At 38.9% G+C, this 23,532-nt stretch overlaps 1 protein-coding gene across 2 annotated transcripts in view; it reads right to left on the bottom strand.

The window, feature by feature from the left end:
• Nucleotides 1-3,186: 3,186 nt before the first annotated feature.
• The window catches only part of LOC121738848 (homeobox protein caupolican), a 143,798-nt gene continuing 123,452 nt past the window's right edge, over nucleotides 3,187-23,532 (bottom strand). For both annotated transcript variants that reach the window (XM_042131101.1, XM_042131102.1), the window contains exons 3-6: nucleotides 22,193-22,305; nucleotides 14,751-15,058; nucleotides 8,134-8,671; nucleotides 3,187-4,612 (exon numbers count right to left, since the gene is read on the bottom strand). In XM_042131101.1, coding sequence (XP_041987035.1) covers nucleotides 4,609-4,612; nucleotides 8,134-8,671; nucleotides 14,751-15,058; nucleotides 22,193-22,305 — 963 coding nt within the window. In that variant the 3' untranslated portion in view covers nucleotides 3,187-4,608. The remainder of the gene's footprint in view (nucleotides 4,613-8,133; nucleotides 8,672-14,750; nucleotides 15,059-22,192; nucleotides 22,306-23,532) is intronic.

The following is a 23,532-nucleotide window of genomic DNA, read 5'->3' as shown; positions in this document are numbered from 1 at the left end:
CTTCACTAGCCGTCCATTTCCTAGGAAATTTTAGTTACACCAGTGTGTTCGAATCTTTTGTAATAATCGTGGCAGTTATACGTGGGAGAGCCATGCTTCGGCACGAATGGGCCGGCTCGACCGGAGAAATACCACGTTCTCACAGAAAACCGGTGTGAAACAGCGCTTGCGCTGTGTTTCGCCGAGTGAGTGAGTTTACCGGAGGCCCAATTCCCTTTCCTATTCTCCCCTATTTCCTTCCTTTCCCATCCCTGCCCTCCCCTGTTACCCTATTCCCTCTTAAAAGGCCGGCAACGCACCTGCAGCTCTTCTGATGCTGCGAGTGTCCATGGGCGACGGAAGTTGCTTTCCATCAGGTGACCCGTTTGCTCGTTTTCCCCCTTCTTTCATAAACAAAATAAATAAATCTCGATACGTCTAGATATATCGAGCCAGCCCATTCGCGCCGAGTCTCCAGTAATAAAACTATTCTAATTAACGCATCTTGCCAGCAAACAGTTTTACTGCGTGACGTCTACCTCTATCGTCTGTGATTATTACCAGACATATCCGTTTACGAGTATTTTACGAGTACCTTTTATTGCATTTGATTAGGCATATTATTTTATTTGTCGTCTATGAACACTTAATTATTGAACTGATTGGACATCGTATCGGTTATTGCGATTAGTTGAGGGATTAGGATTAGCTGAGTGTGACATTTGCTGGCCAAAGTTGTTCTGAAGAAAATTCTTATCTGTTAAGCTAAGTACTCACCTACGGTTTTGCTCGATCGAGCAATAACGTCGAGCAAAACCCGCGGCTCGGGATTTCGTCCACACATTCAGTATTGCTCGATAGTTTTATTCTAAATCGATATAATATTTAATTCCACCAAGCCGGCTCGATGCGAGCCTTTGAGCTGACAGTTTTGCGGTCCACACTTAATTATTATTACTCAATTTGGAGTAAAACTATCGAGCAAAACCGCATGTGAGTACTTAGCATTACAAATAACTAGCCTTTTTCTGGAAATGGTGATTTTAGAATACGACTTTGATCTTCTGTTTATCTGTGGAATTTTCAAATAAGTATATCCTTTCAGTGAATGCGCACGTCAGAATAATAATTATTATGAGGGACAAAATTATTATGAGCGACAAATATGCTACCCTTTAGTTGAAAAAAAAAATTGGACAAATAAGCCTCGCCTTATTTTTTAATTTTTAAGACCAAAGTATTACTTTGGTTTAAAAAATTGCATTCGTATATCATTTTTGGCATTAGCCAAAAATGATATACATATTATTCCATATGTCTATATCCCACATATAACTGAAAAGAAACTATAAGTGTATCTTAGAGCCTAACGATAGCAAAGCGACTTAAATCAAATCCTGTTCAAACTTTTTTTCCATTGACTCCACTAATCTCTCATTTAATTTACTAAATTACATCGAACCCCAAGTTTAAAAACTCAAAAAGTGGTTCTTTTATTAGCATCTAAGTATTGTTTAAGAGTTAGAAGGGCCCCACCCTCGATCTTTACCGGTTCATTATCGATACTTTTTTCGTTTTGTTCGAGAGTTTTTGCATTTTGTTCGTAACTCAAGATTGAATTGCCCTAAATCTCATCAGCCCCGGCTAGATAAAAGTTATCTCGCTTTAATGTCTCCTCCTGTATATAAACTTTGCTTTACGGCCTATTATTTTTGTGCGAAAAAGATTTTATGTCGCCATAAATCGCGTATTTTCGAAGTTAATTACTGGTTACGCTGTTGACTCTAGATGTTTGGTTGATTTTTACTTATATTTTGTCTCGGAGCATGGCCCAAATGACCGTCGTTTATCTTAACTAGGCTGACTAATTTTTTATTTCGTATGTGCTCGGGAGAATGATCGATGTTATCATATATTCCTCCTTTGCAGACATTATTAAAGCATTTTAAATCAAAGTATCCTAATAATGAAATCATTATTCAAACATTATCCTAACTCTTACTTCTCCATTGACGTCGATAAAGCAATAAGTTGGTGTTATTTATGAAGTAAACATGACTAAACATCGCCGGCCCTGCGCCCTTTGTTTGCCCAATGCTCATGAATCACAACCACCCGATACCTCAAACTTGGGAAAGATTTCGCCACGACTTATTTTGATACGTATTTGCTATTTATTCGTTAAATATTACGGATAATATTTTAATAATTATAGTAAATTATAACAGACGATGAATTTTTATGTATTTCGGGAGAATATTGGTGGGTAGACAGGGTTGAAAGGATAGGAATGGCTCTACTATACAAAACATGGTGCAATGTAAAATAAAATATAATCCATTGAAATAAAGTTTTAATTACAATCGTTACATTATATTCATAATTAATAGGTACATATTCTATAAATATCTATATAGAACATTTATATTAAGCGGATATATTCGATTTGGTCACTGAAATGAGTCGGTATGCAAGCCTCAACGTGTACCGGTGACCCATACTCGCTTTAGCGTCACTTACAACTACCTAACGTAATCGTATGGACAGACAGACTCCACTCCCGCATCCGACGAGTTCCGTCTTACCGCAGTCACCGACAAAGGAGAGAATGACAAACATAATGATAGATAGATAGATAGATTGTTTATTTGCTTAGAATGCAGGTACAATAATAAGATGGTACAGTATTTTTCATAGCCTTATACATTCTGCCTTACGGCATGCAAAATTTTATCATCAATTGTCAAATTATTTAAGTTATTAAACATATTATTATTTAAAACTTCACACTATAAAATTATATGTTATTAGATAGTGTGTAAAAGAAAAACATGCGATTTAAATTAGCATAAAATCTAGTGAATGTTTATTAGAACTTGATAAATGATAAATATCGTGAAACGCTGGACTATCTATTCTGCATTATGATCGCAAATGCCGGTAACTGCGGAAGACACCCAGCGGAGAATAAAACAAGTATTTGTACAAGAAGAATAAAAATAATTGCAGTAATAATTAACAAAGGGTCCAAGTTAAGTATTATGAAACGTCTTAACATCTACCTAATTCAGTGTCAGTCCTTAAACTCTTAAGACGGACAATACACGACCATAATATTATTATTTAGAATAAGGGACCTCGCTCACTAAACACCACTGAGGCCGGATGATTGCAATTTGAATAATTTTATGATTGACGATTTTTGAATCTTCAATTTGACATTTTCCTTAAGTTTGTATACATTATCCTGTTTCTTCCACAGTAGTGTTCTATAAGCAAGGTCCTAAGGTACCCCAAAAACCATTTATTTACAACAATAATTGCAGAAATACAAATAACTTGCCTCGATCTACGTCCATTTCATCGTGATAGGTTAGTGTAGTCATTCTTAAAGTGAAAAATCAATAATTATTGCTACAAGACTGCTTACTGTTAATGTATAATAAATTATCTTAGATAAACTATGATCAACCGATGTAGCATAAGTTTCTACTAAATACTATTTAAATACACCAGTGTCACCGAAATCGTACGTACTGCTGAGCTGGTTTCCGACTATGTATACTAAAATTAATGGAACAGTCGTGTGAAGTACACCGTAGGATGAAAACGCGGGGAAGAATTTCAGTAACACTGATATCAAGAGTTTGCAATTGTAACAGGTCGGACGTAATTTTCACTAAGCTTCGATGTGGCCCCTCCACCCTTACAATTGCAACGTACACTCAACATTAACATAAAAATATTGCCATCTGCTTACTCGCTCGCTAAAATGTTTCAATCGTGGAGTGCGTACCGTGGAGCGTCTCAGCCTCGCTACCGCGGCGCCTCGTCCACTACTCTACGCAGGGGCGGACGCGAAATAAAAATATTCAGAATAAATTTATTTACATGTATTCTAATAATACTTTTAAACAATATTTATAGTTCATTTCGATAGCCGAAAGTGAGAGAACAGTCCCCATCGATTTGTACATTGATGATAAACTAAAAAATAGAAAATCTACAAAACTTCAATTATGTACAACGACAACAACGGGAGGAGCGGCGAGAGTCGGCCGTTCTCCTCGGCTCACAACAAATAAACGAGCGGGGCCCGGCATCCCCCCCGCACCCCACCCCGTACCCCGCGATACCTCACATAAATATTCGATCGCTTCAAAAACGATTTTAAAACAAAAAAATTCAATCTAATTGGAAGATCTGATAAATACTTTGAATCCGTTCGAAATTATAAAATAAATACGCTAGAATTCACTAAAATCACTTATTTCATTACACAGACTCGCTCGGAGGCGAGGTCCGGCTCTTAACTCTATAAAAATACTGAGCAACATTCTCATACGTAGGTACTATTAGACAACCGTTGATATTCACAAGAAATTACTATCAAATACAAATTAACAAATCACTTTTTACATTATCATAATCTGTGCTTTTAATTTTAGGAATTTAAAAAATTATTCTACACGTTAATAGAACAAATGCCGTTGCGAAATAATATTTATAACTATGTGTACAACGCCGGGCGCGAGTCCGCCTTGTCTCGTCGATCGGGTGAGCACTGTGCCACTGTGAACGTGTCTCTAGCGATCACTGTCGCGACCACCTTCCCCCGCCCCCCGTACTTTACCTGCAACAACAAACGACATTCATTAGCAATCATTCGAGTAGCTGTAGAGTGTAGACATATCAACAGATAGTTTAAGGACTGTTAACGAAGCAAAAATCATCAGAATCGACGCAAACTCGGAGGACGCGAAAGCTACGCCATTGTCTAAGTCTAAATTCGAACGATTTCCTGTGAGCACTAAAATTTTATCGTCGCGTCAAAAAGAATTTAGGAGTATCCGAAATATGTAAATGAATCCGTTTATAAAAACTGAATGAACGTGCACAGCGACCGAAAGAATATACTAAAAAGAATAGCGGTATTTAAATTACCGAAAAAACGAGGTTCCCCGAGATAGCTGATTCTATCTGAGCCGGCCCGCCGCGGAGTTCACACATAACGGCCCAAACAAAACAAAACCGAGCCAATCGAGACGAGGTGACGAAACGTTCAGTCTCATTATCTGAGAATTTATTAACGAATCGCTCGGACCGGAAAACCGAACGTGAAAGAAATAAAAATTGACCTCGGCCGCGGTCATCTAAACGTCAATGAAAAAAAAGGGAAACAGGTTCGCCGGGGCTGAATGAAAGAAGAGCCCGGGGATCGGGAGATAAGGCCCGAGATTAGGCCCTCGGAAAAAATAAAGCCTTAATGTGGAGTCGGTGTTGAATGAAGAGGGCCCATTGATACCGCGCCCACGCGAGCCACCGCTTGCAGTATACTACCACATACATGAGCGGCCGCCCGTAAAACAATCACCAATTTATATTATTCAAATACGTTGAATGGGATTAGTCGAACGTGACGGTGCTCCTAGACGCTGCCATATTTTATGGTCATCAATTAATATTTCATAGGAAACAATTTTATTGTTTGTCTATTTAAATTAATAACTACTGCTGATTGTCTCTGCGTTGCGAGCGCCGTGAATTGTGATAGCTCGGAAATTGGATATTGTTTAATAATTGCTATTTGTTGCTCCCGAGTCTGCGAAACATTTTGCATTCGTTCGCTCAGCGTTATATACCGAGGCGTGTGATTTAGCCCAAAACGACGAGTGTCGATTTCGATATTCTTTTTGGGTTATCTTTGAAGGAATGCCGCGATAAGGAGTTATTTTCGCGTCGAGGAATTCGCACGGCAAAAAGGCGTGAAAATGAAAATAAAAGGTTATAGACGTGAATTTGTGAGCGTTCGGTCAGAACAGAATTCCCCGCGCGGCCGCCGTGTGCGGCGCGGGATTTATTGTAATGAGACGGGAGACTTCCCAGAAATGTCCCGGAGGCTCCCGGAACCGCCACCGGCCGGGGGAGAATTGTCCCGCAACTCCCTGATGCTGCCAGATAAACCTATTACTACACGTAAACCTGCTTCTACGTAATGTAAAAATTTAGGATGAATATACTTGTTATACACGTGTCTTGTTACTCTTTAAGCAAATACCGAATGGATTATCTCGACTGAGAAGGAAGGTAATTTTTATCCCAGCAAGAATAAAATGCTCTCAGTTTTCTCAGTTAAAATATTTATCAGTTTCACATTATCCTTAGTATATTTTCCAACGCCTCCGTGGTCTAGTGGTATAGAGCGCGGCTCTTGACTCGGAGGTCGTGGGTTCGATTCCCGCGTTGGAAACATGTTATTTCCAAGTTTGGTTAGGACAATGCAGGCTGATCACCTGTTTGTCTGACAAGTAAGATAATCCATGCGTCGGATGGGCATGTAAAAAGTCAGTCCTGTGCAGGGGCGGATCTACTATAAGGCTTTTTGGGCTGCAGCCTAGGGCCCCGCGAATACAGAGGGCCCCCAACCGAACTGAAACCAATAGACGATATTGTCAATAATAAAAATTATCTAGAATTAAAAAAAAACCGATCATAAAAAATGCCGAACATTTAGTGAATGAGTGTATTCAGTTAAAATCTTACTTACTGCAGATACACATAATTTCCTCTATTTCTTAGCTCCTATTAATCTTAGCGTAATAAAATATGCCTTGACAAATGGTCTATCCAACACTGAAATAATTTTTCAAATCGGACCAGTACGAGTAGTTCCTGAGATTAGCGCGTTCAAATAAGCCCTTTCAAATATATTTCCTCCCGTTTTTTCAACATTTTTCTCTATTTCTTCGCTCCTATTAGTCTTAGCGTGATAAAATATTACCTATAGCCTTCCTTGATAAATAGGCTATCTAACACTGAAATAATTTTTGAAATCGTACCAGTAGTTCCTGAGATTAGCGCGTTCAAACAAACAAACAAACTAACTAACAAACTCTTCCGCTTTATAATATTATTATAGTACTAGCTATTTCACCGAGCTTTGCTCGGTATTCGATGAAAATGACATTTTCTAAAAATGATTCCTAGCTAGATCGATTTATCGCCCCCGAAACCCTCTATATACTAAATTTCATGAAAATCGTTGGAGCCGATTCCGAGATTCGCTCGTTTAAAGATATAAGATAGATATACCTACATCATTACAGCAAACAGTTTCTTGTCAAAGTGGCAATTATTTGAGTAATTAGGTAGGCCCCTAAGCAGTATTAGCCCAGAGCCCCATAAATTCAAGATCCGCCCCTGGTCCTGCGCCTGATCTCTCGCCGGTCGTGTCGGTCTTCAGTCCCACTGGGTTATGAGAGTAAAGGAATAGAGAGTGCTCTTGTGTACTGCGCACACACTTGGGTACTATAAAATTACTCCTGCGTAGCTGGCCTGGTTTCAGCGAAACCGGCCACGTTCACCGAAACCGGTGTGGGAGCTATTATTATATTTTCCTTGTAACCTTCTACGAAATGATCACGCTTACGCGCCGTTTATTAGTAAACTTTATATCACAATTCACAAACATTAAAATTAAATACATTAAAACTGTGGTTTATTATGAAGATTCCGAATTAATTAAAACAATGATTAACATATCACGACTAGCTGAATCGATAAGGAGGCCTATCTAATGAGGTCCATGCATATTTTTATATATCTGTTTTATTTTTAGATACGATCTTGTTTTGATACTTTCGCCGCAATAAATCGTTGCGTTTTATTCGCGTGTATTTGGTGTAAGGAGTCATGTAATTTGGGTAGGTCAGCGCGTAGGTGCCGGCCGACACTGACAAATGACGCAAGATCGCAATCGGCCGATCTCCCCTCGCCATTGTTTTCAATTACCGACATGACACTGCCTCCACTGTTTATGCTCCTCCATATCTCCGCTATCATTCACTCCGCATTTACATACTCATCCTGAATCAATTAAACCCCAATACGGTCTTTGATTTAGTAATTTATCCCCAGGAATACTGAAGTGACGCTTGAGATTGTTCGGTTTTGATACGGAATGTTCGAATAATTGTACTTCTATATCGAAATCTTAATTCGATCAAATATTTTCTTGCTTATTAACCGTCAATCGATTGGATAAACGATAAAAGTTAATATACCACTCTCTCTCACCCTATCAGCTGCTTTGGCAGTTGGCACTCGAAATACATTTAAAAAAAGCGACTAAGTCTCTCTCGACTGGATATTTACCTCTTATAGAATGGCTTGAAGGCGGCGGAGCCCTCGTGCTGCTGCGGCTGGTGGTTGGGGGCGTGCGCGGCGTGGTAGTCGCGGTGCGGCGACTGCTGGTGGCGCGGGAAGTAGCCGCCGCCGCTGCCCAGGGGGTTGGCGACGCTCGGCACCTTCATGTTGGGCGGCGTCTGCGGCGGCGTGTCCGTCTGCACGTCGGGGAAGGCCGGGTGCACGCAGTGCTGGTACTGGCCGGGGAAGCCGCCGTACCGCCCGTACGCGCCCGCGAGGTTAGCCGTGGCCGGCAGGGCAAAGCCGTTGGAGCCGCCGTCCCCGGCCGCCGGGCGCTCGGGCCCGTAGCCGTGCTGCGGCCAGGGCTGCGCCGTCGGCGGCGGCGTCTTGCAGGCCGCGGTATCCGCCAGCGACCAGATCTTAGGCTTGGAGGCCGGGATGGGCACGCCGCAATCCCCCGCGCCCCGCTTCGCCTCTTCCTTGATGCCGTATCCCAGCAGCTGGCTGTGCATGCCCTGCAGCAGCTCGTCGCCCTTGCGCTCGTCATCTGTAAAGATCATCACGTTTCATTACCGGCGGCTTTCGCTCGTAAATAGACAGTCGCAGGAGCCGGCCAATAAAAGGGGATAACATCGGACATCGACGCGGACGTAAGTTCCGCGTCGTAACGCGTATCTTCGACTCCCTTTAAGTCGTGTGAAAATACGTTTGGCGTGCAGTGACCCATTCGTTAAGTGGTTATCCGATTAGCGAAGTGAAAATACCACTTTGGGGCGCGACACCCCTGCCGCGGGCGAAGCGATCCCTTTCGTATTTAAGCTGGCCATTTATTTCGCATTTCCTCCCCCCGCACTCCCCCCGCCTCGCCTCGCTCCCCGCCGCCCCTCCCCGCCTGCGCCCGCCGCCGCCGCCGCGGAATGCGCCGCGACCCACACAATTAATGGTCAACCTCGCGTCTCCTCGTTCCATTTAGCCCCTTTCGAATATTTCCTTTTTTACTATTCAAAATTGGTCAATTCTTTTCATGGTTTTAATGTTTATTGGAAGTGAAAAAGCGTTATTCCTGCGGAGTGAGTTATTGCGATATCCTTTGTAGGGTCCTTTTTATCGACTAGCTATATCTTTCATTGCGCATTCATACGAACGGTATGTTTTATTTCAAAAGTTGCTGTATGGGATGAAATATAAAATAGGGACATGTTTCTTATCTATAAAGTATTAAGACACCACAAAACATAAGTAAACAGCGAAGAGTTCGCAGAGAAAAAACCAAAGCAATAAATATTTTACAAGCAAAATACAAACGTACAAACCTCGAAGTAAAAGTTAATTTTACGAATGCTAATAAAGTTATATACAATTAAATAGAAATGTTTATTCGGCGAAATTTTATAAGGCTCTAAGTATTATCATAATACCATTTTCCGTTGTAAAGTGGGTTCGGTAGGGCGAGGGCGGCGAGGGCGGGGGCGGGGGCGGGCGGTAATGAAATTCTAAGTCCTGCGGCGCGGGAGGCGCGACCGACCGACTTTGTTCGCTTTATTCCATTTAATGCTGACTGCTCCTAGCTTTTAAGAGGGGTTATCCGCCTTGCCCTTCGAGGGTGAAAGGCTCCAGAAGATATTTACCCGGCAAATTGTTTTAATTTTCATTGTATTAATCTAATAAAGGCCCACAACGACGGAGATAAGCGCGAATTGGACGATTCCGCTGCGTTTTATGATCGCAATACGCACGCACTCCGCCTTTAGATAATTTTATTACTAATTGTTTGTAATTTTTAAATCAATTTGTTTGAACACTTAATCAGGGGCGATGTTTATCTTTTATGATTTCGATATAATAAAATATAATAACGGATGTTTCTATTAGATTATTTTTATCTTATGCATTACATGTATATTAAATTATTAGCATGGGTGTTGTGATTAGCAATATTATATTCCATAATAATCAATTCTTTTCTTCGAAATCCAGAAAGGGTGCAGCTACATATGTATCTAGGTTTATCTAGAGGTGACACGAGAACTGAGATGATCAAGTTTGTGTCTGTTTTATCAGCTCGTGATTACATCGATTTGCGTTAGAGATGTTGAGAGTTGAGATAGTATCTGCTACTGATAGAGCAATGAGCGTCATACAATGATGTAAGTAACTCGAACGATCTCGAGATGTTGAGTTAAGTCTTCTTCTTCTTTAATGTCGTTTGTCAACACTCATGACTTCATGACATGAGTTGACTGATGATCGAGTTAATAAACTCATTCGTATTCAATTTCTATTAGCTATTATATCCTACTTAGTAAACACCACTTAAGCAAACTAACTTATATAGGCGACGGTGGCTCCCAATAAAATATTTATCTGTATCAAACTCACCCATACAACTCACTAGAGCAAACTAACTCACTCAGTATATGCAAAGATTTGGGCCGGGTAAGCCTTCGGAAAATCGAAGTGGAGTGGTTTCCCCTCAGGGAATAAAAACTACCCCCGCACTGAGCCGAACAATTTATTACATTTAGAATATTTGCTCGTGTCCATTAACGCGAAGGATTAATATTTTGTTTGCAGCGACAAGAATTAACATTGGGGTGTCGGTTCGAGTCCGTGTGAATCGGAATGATATATGGCGGTGTTTGGTTAGGTGCTGCTATTGTGATCTGCGGATTATAGATAATCTCGTGTTCGGTTATGGATTTAACTCGACGTTGTTCGATCGTGTTTTGGTTATCGAACATATCTGTGAATCGAAATTCTTGGAGTAATGGTTATTCTGTAAACTTACTTTGTCGATACACAATCCAGTGTCACACAGGGCCTGAACAAAGCTTAAAATTACATGGAAAAATAAAATAAAATGTAAGTATGGGAATTATTTATCAATATCGTACCTGTTAAAAATAAACATCAAAAATTTTGTTATGATGACGTCATTGTCATGTCAAGCTTTATTTTCATTAGTTTTAGATTTTTTGTGTATCTTTTTTTAGTCACTTTCCTTGGAACACCATGGCTGCATCCACTCGTACCGAAGGCCACTTGGTTTATACTTTATTGGATCAACTTCCCAAATAATTTTGACATCAAATCACAATCAGACCACAAAGGTCTCCAAGCGTAAGGCATTGTTGCTGGCTTAGCGGCTCAAGTAACACATGCGTGATGACTTTGGAGTGGCTTAAGCCGGACCCGCTGCGCTTTTCATACACGTCACACACCCCAAACAAGGATCCATATGAATTTAATTAAATTTTATCTCAATTGGATGATCTAATTAGGTAATAGCACTTCATTTTCAAACCAGTTTGAATTGGGTTTGAAATCATGCGAATTGTTAAGAAAATAGTGCGACTGATTAGCTTCAATGTGGAACTGTATTTTGTCTGTTTGCTGTCTGTCCGAAACAAACTATCATGTCCTTTTCCGAGACACGAAGTATCTGTAAACCAAATTTCAGCTGTATGTTTTTTGTGCAGCAAAATGTATGGGTAACGCGCGATAAACGACTAATATTTTATAGAATTTATTATTATTTATTTACCAAATTATGTGTAATATACAGTGTGTAACAAAAATAAGTGATAATACTTTAGGGTGTGTACGTTTTCCTTGTAGAGAGTTCACTGTGAAAGTAGCAGCGCTGAAAGGCGAAAATTTTTTTTAACTTTTGTATGGGCAACGGCCCGAGCGTCACGAGTTTCCCCATACAAAAGTGAAAAAAATTTTTAGTCTTTCAGCGCTGCTACTTTCACAGTCAACTCTCTACAGGAAACACGTACACACCCTAAAGTATTATCACTTATTTTTGTTACATCCTGTATAATGAAACTTAATTTATAGAGTATTTAAAACCAATGAGGTTTGTGATATGCCGCGATACAGTCTTATGTTTTCAAGATACCCCACCGAGACTAACTTGTCTAGTACATATTTAAGTTACACTGTAAAATATACTCTCCATCGTCTACTTACATTGACTCTACATTTCGACGCCTGTGGAAACAGTATTAGTTTGTCATTAGCATGTAAAGTGTCGTTTGCAATTAATGTGGGAGGAGTGTCGGAGAAATTTAATAACAACAGTGTCGACGACAAAGCCGACTCGCCGTCGTGTCGGCGTGTCGGCCACGTGTCGGTAAGCCGACGGCCGATGAATTATTCACTAAGTCACGTTTTATGAATTCGTCGCGGATTTGAGTGACTGCCTAAAACATTATTGTTGCTTTTATATTTATTGCGCTTCTGTATTTTGGTTTGGATAGGTCTGCGGTTAATTGATAGGGAGTGGAGATGATTTATGTTTGTGGATGTTTGTTTGTTTGTATATCGTCGTCATCGGGATTTACATTATGAATTTCTAAAGTCACGTTGTTATATTAATCTGGGCTAGACGACATAATATATTTTATATTGAGCTTCGCAGATTTACTTACTACATGCCTATTTTTGTTTTGGTAGCCCTTCTAGTTTAAAGCCCAATTTTTTACCTCGAAACAGTAGAATTCTCAAGCTGATCGATTCGAGAATTGGGAGCTGGGGCCCATAACCCATAAGTGACGTTTTATAGTTACTTACCTCTTTTACTGCGGTTAACTGTTATTATTGATGATTAAAAACTGCTCTATTTATTTTATTCTCTATAAAACCTCTGTATGAATCAACTCGAGCTTTATTTGCTGCTTTGCATAATTATTATATAACTTATTGTTTTTTTTTAACGATCCTATGTTATTTTTATATTATTATGTATGTTCAATTTCTTGTTAAGGGTCAATAATCACTGTCCTGTCTGAAGTAATTATATTATCAGTAATTATTAATGATGCTATTATACGATACATCGTTAATCCAAATTAAGATACGCGCGTTTTGATTATCCGAATTATTAATCTTGAGAATTGTTCGCAATTATCACTAGGGATATTAACTTACTAGATTTTTGTTTAACTATAATTATGTTTAGTATAGTAACTCTAACAAAATCTTGTGCTAATAGGACGAGTATGAGGTATCCGAACGCGAAGTGGAACATTATTTTTTTGTGTTAAGTAGAAGTTTAATTTTTTCTGTGTGTCTGCCAGTGACAGTGTAGATCCCAAAGGGATGAAATAATCAAAAATGTTTTAGCTGTATTGACTCTATTAGCTCGCTTATTGTTATAATGTTGTTTAATATAATGGAGAATTACGAATAATAAAACAAAAAGAAACATAAATATGAATTATATTGTTAACTTAGGTATAAGGTAAAATATAAATTATTGACCTCGAACTTTATTTTATAAATTTTACTTTTTCACGTAATTTTTTACTATTCTCTTATCGAACAATAAAAAGCCTTATTAAGTATAAATATTATTGTTCCTAGTTGGTGAATAACAACACAATACAACTCGGACTATAAAGTTTTATTAGAATATTAATTAAAACATTTTATTACTCACCTAGCTTTTTATTGTTTCTTTATTTTATTTCGATCTATCACCTGCTTATTCGTTTATTAGTTTATAGGATTGTATTGTGCAATGTTTACATTTTATATTCCAATTTAGTGGATTTATTATCATAATAGCGATTTACAGTTGTAAAACAAATTTAGTACACTAAATAATTCATTACAAACATTATCTTTCAACATTGTAAAGTATATTAGTCGATTTCACCTTCAAACGACTTCTTAACCGACTACAACGAAAGGAATTTTACTAATGAAACAAAGCTCTCATTAACACACTCAAGAGCCTCAAAGAAGTTCCGGAGCTAGGAGCTGAGAGCTCCCCTCGCAGTGTTTTGAAAGAAACTCGTTGCAATACGTTCCGGGCACAGTTTTTGAGCGTTATAAAAGTGTCCCATCAAAAAAGTTATTATTGTTGTGTTTTATTGAAGCCGGGAGTGAGTGCACTCCGGCCGACAATAGCCGGCTTCATTAGCGGCGTATGGCGGGCGTTAGCCGTGACGCCCTCCCCCATCACCCCATACCGCACCCCAGCGCCCACGGCCATGGGATAACACTCCAAAATCTTGTATCCGATGCCCACTTATTTATGTTGTAGACAAGCGCGACTAACACGCCTGCGTTTTAGTGTCGACGTTTGGCACGTGTGAGAAGAAACCGTCGTCGAAAGCCGCGACTGCGAAAATATACTATAATGAGTAGCTGAGTCTGTGATTCGTGAGAGACTGGAATGTACCTAAGAAGCGTAATTCGAGTCGAGGCGCCGCCCATTTTACTAGCAGGAAATCCGGCCGCGCGCCGCGGTTACGCACAGTTACACGCCTGAGACACCCTCCCCTCCCTCTACCTCCCCTACCCCCCGCCTCACCGCCGCCCCCCCTCGACCTCCGCACCCCGCCTGGGTTACGCCGATTTATACACCGACGAAATTAGACTCCCGAATTCTGCAAAATCAAAAAACGCAAGCACGCACAGCCAAAAGTCGCGCAAATTCGCAGGCGATCAAGTATTAGACACAGTATATATTTAGCACATCATCAAGAAAATCAGATTACCCGGTAAGCATTAGACAAGTCAGTAAGAAATAACAATAATCGACATTCGAGAGTCAATGGTCCTCGCCGAGGTATGGACTATCGAATGTCTCGGGAGTCATGGTATCAACGAACCTTTGTTAGGTTTAATTTTATCGTCCTGGTCTTTCTCGTCGTCGGACAACATCGTGTCGTCGTCGTCGTCGGTTTTGTTTTTGGGCTCCCAGGTCATCTTGTTCTCCTTCTTCAGTCGGCGTCTCGCGTTGGCGAACCACGTGGAGACCTGAGTGAGCGTCATCTTGGTGATGATGGCGAGCATGATCTTCTCGCCTTTAGTGGGGTAGGGGTTCTTCTTGTGCTCGTTCAGCCAGGCCTTGAGCGTGGCCGTGGACTCTCTCGTGGCGTTTTTCCGTCGCGCCGCTAGATCGTAGCCGGCGCCGTATCTGTCGACAAACACAAGTTTATCCATATACCACAGCTCTACGCTTCTCGCCTCACATTCGCAGGGCGGGAAATAGAAAGGCATACACTGGACATAAGGATAGTGTTCCCACCATTTTGTTTCCACTGTAATAATTTTTCTCGGAATCGTTTTCAGGAATGTTGCTTTGTGAATTGTGTAGGACCTTAATAATTAGTATTGTCAGTTGGCGTGCTCGTGCAGGCTTAATATGTGTAGGTGCAGTGGTCGTGTAGGTGTGGCCGCTATTATAGAGATCGAGATATCGTAGTTTATGATGAACTACGAGTACCTAGAGCTACTCAATAAATATACGAATTACCGAAAGCGACCGAGATCATACATTGAGTTGCCAGAAAATGTAAGCAAAAAGACTCCTTATATCGATTAGGAATCTCTCGAATACGTAAAACGCAATCCACATTCGTCGGTAAAAGCTTAAAGCACGAGGAGCTATAGAATTTAAAAGCCCCAAAACTTATTTGCATCGTTTGATACGCGATTGTGGCGACGCTCGGGCCCCGCTACACATATTATCAGGTTCGATTTTCCCGACACGACAAAGGCGGCCTGAGGGGCCCAATAAATAGGTTGTGTGGAAATAGTTAAAAAATGGCCTCACCGCCCCGCCGACACACAAATTGGCACCGTACACTCCCGTAGCAAGGTCCAATTTGCGGTGGCAGGGCGATCAGCCACGCACGTGATCCGAATGGGATTTGGGAAACAGATTGCAACGTTTTGATTTTGCTTTTTTCAGTGAACGCCGCTGAAGGGACGTTTAATGTTTATCATGGGGAATAAAACTCTACCTAATTGCGAATTGATGTACCTACTTCTATTGATTTTGCGAGTTATTGGTTTTGGTTTTCTTATTTATGTAGATACGAGCCAGGGTTTTCACAATTACCGGAAATAGTCGTTTAGTGCTAAAAATAAAACTTATCGAAGCGTGCGTACTCCATTCGATTATATAGTAACAACTTACCACAAAGCCTAAATAAAAATCTAGCATGAACAGTATACAGGTAGTGTACATAGTCTAGATTTTTTGCGGTTGTCAGTTGTCAGGCTGCATGGGCGGTGCGTGGGTACTGGGTATGCATCGATTGCGCGCCATCTTGCGACGTCACGTACGAGAATCCGTACAGCTTATTAGCGAGTGTGGTGTTAGACAGGGACAGGTAGATGCTTATCGTGTGATATTCTGATATGGTTCGAATGTTCAATTTTTTAATAAAGCTAGATTTTGAGACGAGTTTATTGGGGTGAAATAGCAATTACCCGAATATTTGAAAATATGATTATTATTTTGCAGTTGTTTTTGTGATTGTGATTTTTTTGCTTGGCATCAATAAAGGCAATAGGTAGGCACTTGTTGAAATTTTCACAAAATCCTCAATTGTATGTGTACTTATATAATTAATAATAAAATTATAAAATAGCATAAACATGTAAAGGGTTCCACACAAAAAACACAATTTTTGGCCTCTTTTGTCTCTATAATGGTACGGGACCCTTCGTGCGTAAGTTCGAGTCGTTCTTGGCCGATTTTTGTATGTTGAAAATGTCTTTGAATTCCTGGCTAAAACTTTCCGGCTCGGCTAAAAATTCACGTAGAGTCTTGGTAATTCGATACGCAGTTCACAAGCCCTTATCTTTATAGAGCAGGCGCATCTGTCTGTCCACCTGCCACTATTTACATAAAAACATTACTTTAATTATTTACATTTATTACGTTCAGGTAAACTTAAGTGGGTGTCATTAATTATTGATCGATAAGCATCGGTGGCATTTACCGAAGTAAGATATCTACAAAGTATGAATTTAAGATTTAAGTTATAACATTATATTATATTTTTATTGTGATGCGTATCTGAACTTTCTCGCGTCCATCATATTTCATGCAAGGAAATATATTCTATTTAACATAAAGTCGTTAAATAGTTAGCAAAATAGAATGTAGAGTATTTTAGGTAAAACCTTAACGACTACCTCTAAATTGATTTGAATGAAATTGTTTGTGAATAGACTTTTAGTCCAAAGCAAATCCTATAGAGTACTCGCTCGCAAAATGTACGGATTTAAAAAATCTTGTCGCAACGAAGTATCGGAAAACATCAACTTCAGTTTTTAATAAAGCGAAAGTTTCTGATGGGTTTTCCAAATATTAGTTACTATAATATTCTGAATTTAACCGAACCACGGCCAAAAGTTAGAGATTATAACACCAAAGTTAACTTTCACAGTTAATTGGGCTTGATGAGCGGTTTCGTTAATATCTCAGAGTGTTAAGGGTCGACTGAGCTGACTCATTAATTTTACTAACCTTACTCTTACTTAGCAGTTAGCAGTTTAACCGAATCATCAGTTAACCAGGCCTGAGTTCAAGTTAAGAGTAACTTCAAACCAGGCCTAGGAATACAATAATATTATCTAAAATAAATAATATTATCTTATTGCTTTAATAAGCAAAATTTGGTGATTATTTATTTATTTTGGCACATCCACAGCTTTTTGGAAATTTACATTTACTCTTAAAAATAATTAACAAAATTAGATTCTATCCTATTTGCTAATAAAAGATTATCTACGAGACTGATTTTAGATAGTTAACATTTGATATTTTTCTAATTATAATTTCTTTATATTATGATCATCTGACAAAAAATGAGAATAATTTGTTGAAAATTTGTGTCATTGCATCGTGAATAACATTGCAAGTGGCAATAATAATTATTATTATTTTTACTTCGTGAATAATTATATAATATGATTCCAATTATTTCTATTATTGTGTATCATAACAATATTTAGTCAAAATATTTAAATTTAGTAACGGTTATAAATCTACATACTTAAGTGGCATCATAAGTTTAAACAAACCACTAATAATAATCAGTAAATTAGATAATTTTAGAACTTTAAACGTTAAAAAGCTCGGAATTCCTAAACCATTGAACTGCAACAGATTTATGACACGAACTTTAAGCGGCCAGTTAATTGGAAGTCTGAGTTTTAAATTATTTAAATAGGGCGGGCGGGAAAAGCTCTCGAGATGAATGTTTATTTTTCTACATTAATTAAATACTTTATATTATTTAAATTTATGTAAAATTGTGATACATAATTTTACATAAAATAGGCTAGAAGCCTATTTTATGTAAAATAATAATATATTAATCGGTGGCATTTTAGTGATATATGAGTACTCATGGGAGCTTCTTGGGCGGATGCCGTCGGATGATATTATAAGTACATAATATCATCCGACGGCAAGTATAACATTTTTGTTGTAAATAATTATTTTATAAAATATAATGCACTTGTAGTTAGACGCCGTCACATATTATTATATTGATTTAAATGTAATTATAATTGCAATATTTGATTAACTTACGGTACTTCCAAATTTTTCGATTTATAATATTTTGTATTTGAAGTTTATACCATTTTTTGAGCGGGCAGAAAGCACTATCATTTTCACTTTATTCTATTCGTAATATAAATTCGAATGTACATTCTAACATACAATGTAGTACAGACACGAATTGAAGTGGTTCAACATTTTGTTTTGTGGGCGGGCGGGAAGGCTCGATCAGCCCGGGGCTACCCTCTATGTGCCGTACATAAGTACAACCTACCCCACCCTCCCCCGGCCCCCGCCCCCCGCTCACCCCGCGGACACGAACTGTGGCGAATTTCACCTAGTCGTTTCACTGCGAGATCATTTTGAAACGTACATGTACAGACTATGCTGTACATGGCGTATGCTTCAGATTCAATAAAGTTTACAAAATATTTCTTGTTTAGCATAATATTGAATTTTTTCGCCATAATTATTATGGTACAGTATTCTTTCTTTGATGAAGTTACAATAGTCTTAGTAAAGCCTATTTGTCAACAAAAGTAGATATGCCATTATATGGTTGTAGTTGCTTATTAAGCTCTATCACATTTGGATGTTTGTTTTGTCAGTAACTATGTTATAAACGCTCCCGTTATTTACAAACAACGTGACGTTCAGCCGCAATTATCTCGCACTCACAATCATTAAGGCGGAGTTTTATTTTTATCGGGGCGTAAAAAGACACGTCGTACGGTCTCGTTAACGTGAACGTAGACCGTACGACGTAGGGCGCTATAATCTCAATTACGTCGCGTTTTCATCTCAATGGCGCGGAGCAAGTGCTCCCTCGTTTTCTCTAATTTTTGTACGTTTTCTGAGCCCGCGTTAAAAATAGCCCGGTAATTTTTCATTTGGGCGCGGGCGTGATACAGGGTGCTCCCGAATACGACTGTACTTAACCGCTTAACTTTTGTTATTTTGCTCTTTGTTAAATTTCACGAGGCCCTTCTTCGCGTTGAAATGAATATTTGAATCGATTTGTTTTATTCTATGAGTCTGTAACGTTTCGTTTTGATGAGGCTCTTTTTTTGTGCGCATGTTGTATTTTTCGTTTGCTGAAGTTGTTCAATTCTGATTTTGTGTGTTACTCGGTTTTAGCAACTGAAATTTACGTTAAACCTCAATTTGATGTTTGATTTGGTAGATGGTTACGATATAGATATTTAAAATTTACATTTGTCCTTATTGTATTTATCTACCCTAAAATTACTCACAAAAATATTATAATAAATCAACTACTTTACAAAGTACAAGACGTTAAAAAGATATTAAACACGTTACTGTAATGTAAAACATGTCCATTAATTTTCATTTATGACATTAAACTTAATATTTTTTACTTTATCGAAATTAACTTGTGTATATTTAATAGAACGTCATAAAACGAATGCAAATAGCCGACTTTTTATCTTCAATATGGGACATTAATTTATATATACGTAACATATTTCGTTATTTATGTTCCCCGTATCAGATATACAAAACTCGTAAAATGTTGCATAGATATAACTCGTAATGTAACTCCAAGCATTATTTTATTTTCACCAAATTAAATATTTTACCAAATTTTCGCATACCAACAGTAATATAATATTATTTTATGAGCATCTAAAAATACATTTACAGACCTGAAAGTAGGACTATCAAGCCGTTTTATAATTATGCACCTTTCTGATACCCATATATAATTTTAGCTAATTTTCAAATAGCAAAAGTAATTTTTAAATGATTGATTATAATTAATCGGCCTGTACACGGCGGATCGCGATCATCCTGTGAACGATTGTGAGTTAGGGCTGTGATATATCGCCGCGTATTTCTGTACACCAGAAGACTATCGTTCCATCTTTTTTACGCTTAAAAACTAATGTCGTTCCTAATTATTTTTAGATGATACCGCACCGCCCGTTATATATGAAGCCGAGCGCGGCCGAATCGTCAGCATAACTCCGCTTTGATGTGCCTCGATTTGTTTTATTTCGGGCCAGTTCCAGCGTGATTCATGGCTGGATAAATTTTCAAGTGCGCCGCTTGCTTGCGTTTAATTGATGTCCGCCATTACACATGGATATGACATCCTCCGATTCATTTTATCGATCGCGGCGCATCATTATGATGAATTATTTGCACGCTGTCGATATTTCACGTCACTGTTTGTTCCTTTGTTACGTGAATCGATATCGGTCTGTGCAATTACTGCTCTCGAATGTTTTTGACTTATATTTTTTTGGTTTGCATTGAGGAAAATGTCAATTTTCCTCGTTCTTTCAATAAATTTAAAAAATGGGAGCAGATTCTTGAGTGTAACGTACTCAACTTAGTCATTAAAATAATTCTAGAATTTTATAGTTTAATTGTACACACACAATTGTATACATAATTGTAGAACTAAAAATAAAAAGCAATTTAAGTATTGAAAACCTTTACTAGCAAGCTACTTTATTTTGCTATTGGTGGTTCAAAAAGCGGAAAATTAATGTAGTAAAGCTAATTTTTATTTTACAGCTGAAAAACACTACAATACGTGAAAAGATACAGCCTTGTTCTACATCGCAGCAATCTAACATAATCTACCTAAGATAAATGGATGTTAATGATAGTAAAAAAGTGAAGTTTTTCAGGGGTCGCGCTGGGCTGCGTTTGGCAAGCCGATAAGCCTAAACCGTCGGCGCGGCGCGTCGGGCGAACGGTTTCCAAAGAAAAACACTGAATTAATCAGCCTCTAGCGCGAAGTGTCTGTAGCATCATTCGTCTCTGTCACACCCGTGGCCGCCGCCGCATTGAAATGAGACGGGAAAAACCGGGAGTGGTTATTTGGTCGTCTGTCGCTGGAGGCGACCACGCACTCACGTTTATTGCACTAGTTTTTGATATTCCAATACCTAACAAAGTACGTGAAAGCCCGGGTGTCACGGGATTACTTGCGGGGGGAGCCCGAGGGACGGGGATTAAGAACTTCCAAGTGCGACACGCTGAAAATAGTTCAGTTCAGTCATTATCGCGCACAATAGTTTCTAACAAAACATAAAGTAATTTACACACAGACCGAGCTTAGGTCAAAATTCTGTCTACAACCGTGGGTATAAAAATGACAGAAAAATCCGATGTAGATGCACGTGGCAATGCGTTTGCATTTCGTTCAGATATTCCATCTTATAGCTTATTTTTAGTCAGGAATGGTTGTGTACAAGTGTACCGAGCGGCCATTGTGGACGAAGCAGAGCGTCGCCATTTATTGAGCATTGACAGAACAAGCGCCGAAGTATTCGCGCCATTGTGTGATAATTAATGTATTGGCGTATTGTTCGCGTAAGTTTTTGGCTCCGGGCTCCTTGCTTACAAATTTTGACAACTAAAAAGCATGATGGTGGCGTTTCAGTGGAATTCGCATCGATTAACTTAACTGTACAACTTTTTACGTGTATGCGCTCAACGCCCAGTCGAAAACTTAAATAAAATGTTTATATAGCTGAGTGCGTCGTATGTCTCAGGTGAGAATCTAGATAAAGGAGTGAGACAAAATCATTATGGCCTAGCTGTGATGTTTGTGTAGGGATGGGAGGAGAATGTGAAACAACGATGCAACTAGTGATCAATCCAAAATGGTGGCACCACAGACACATTTGATTAAAACGCACATTCGCTGTTGTATGTTAATCCGCAATGCTTTATCTAGCGCATAGGGTCTGAGGGTCTCAGGGGACTTACCCGTAGGCCGCGAGCGTCGGGTCGTAGGGGTAGTACCCGCCCGACGGCTGCAGGCCCGCCGACGTCCACGCAGACATCTCGCCGCTTCCCTCTTTCAGCGCGTACGGATTACTCTGGAAACAAACACGCGCACAAATTAACGGCCGACACAAACACGAGGGCTGACGCACTTTGATTAAATTGTACGAGCTTTTAAAAGTTAATCCGGTATGGATGTTGTAGATACGAGCTCAGATGGCTAATCTAAAATACATCTTATGGGCTTAGTGAGATGCCGTTTATTAAGTTGCACTGAGCTTTATAATGTGTTTTTTGGAATATAATTTAGTGTAGGATTACAAAATGTAAATACAATATCTTCTTCATTTCAGAGCTTTTTGTTTATGGGTATCGCTAGCATTGCTACATTTGTATTAAAATACAGTTTTTTTATATTATTTCTGGGAAACCAGATCGTACCAATTGGTTTGCAACATAACGGAACTATATCTATCGCAAATGAGTGACCAAAGAGCAAAAAAGAGGTGAATTTCCTATTTGGAATCTCGGAATCGGCCCCAACGATTTTCATGAAATTTAGTATATAGGGGGTTTCGGGGGCGATAAATCGATCTAACTAGGAATCATTTTCAGAAAATGTCTTTTTATTTGTGTTTTATCGATAATCGATAAACTGAAAAATATGACTCTTCCTGACATCTATTGGCGAATAATAATACTATTTTGTTAGCAACAAATTGTTTTAACGACCAGCAGATGGCGTTATCTAGTAACACGAAGTCAACGACGACCTCTGTGGCTCAGTGGTGAGCGCGTTGGTAGCTCAAGCCGGGGGTCGCGGGTTCGAATCCCGCCGACGGAACAAAAAGTTTTCAATGTTCCCGGGTCTGGATGTGTACCTATTAAATATGTGTATGATATAATAAAAATCTTAAATATATGTATGGTATAAAAGTATTAAATATATTTCCGTTGTCTGGTACCTGTAACACAAGTCCTTTAGGTACTTAGCACGGGGCCAGACTGACGTGGTGTGAAGCGTCCATAGATATTATTATTATTAATGAGTGTTTGCTATACCGAGCAAAGCTCGGTCATCCAGGTACTAATAATTATACCCTCAAGTATTATTACTAGTCTGTAACTATAAATCTACCAATATTATTCCTAATAATAATCCAAATAGTCTTTCCGGCAAGATATTATTTTCTTAACAATTAGCGAGCATAAAACATTGCTGTATTTTAACGAGACTCAACCGCAACACAAACCAAGTAATGTTTTATTCAAATAGAAATATACCCCATTACCGGATAATAATGAATTAGTTATTAGTTAAC

Source organism: Aricia agestis, chromosome Z (genome assembly GCF_905147365.1).
Source record: "Aricia agestis chromosome Z, ilAriAges1.1, whole genome shotgun sequence".
Classification (NCBI taxonomy): domain Eukaryota; kingdom Metazoa; phylum Arthropoda; class Insecta; order Lepidoptera; family Lycaenidae; genus Aricia; species Aricia agestis.
This window is presented reverse-complemented; position numbering and strand designations above follow the sequence as displayed.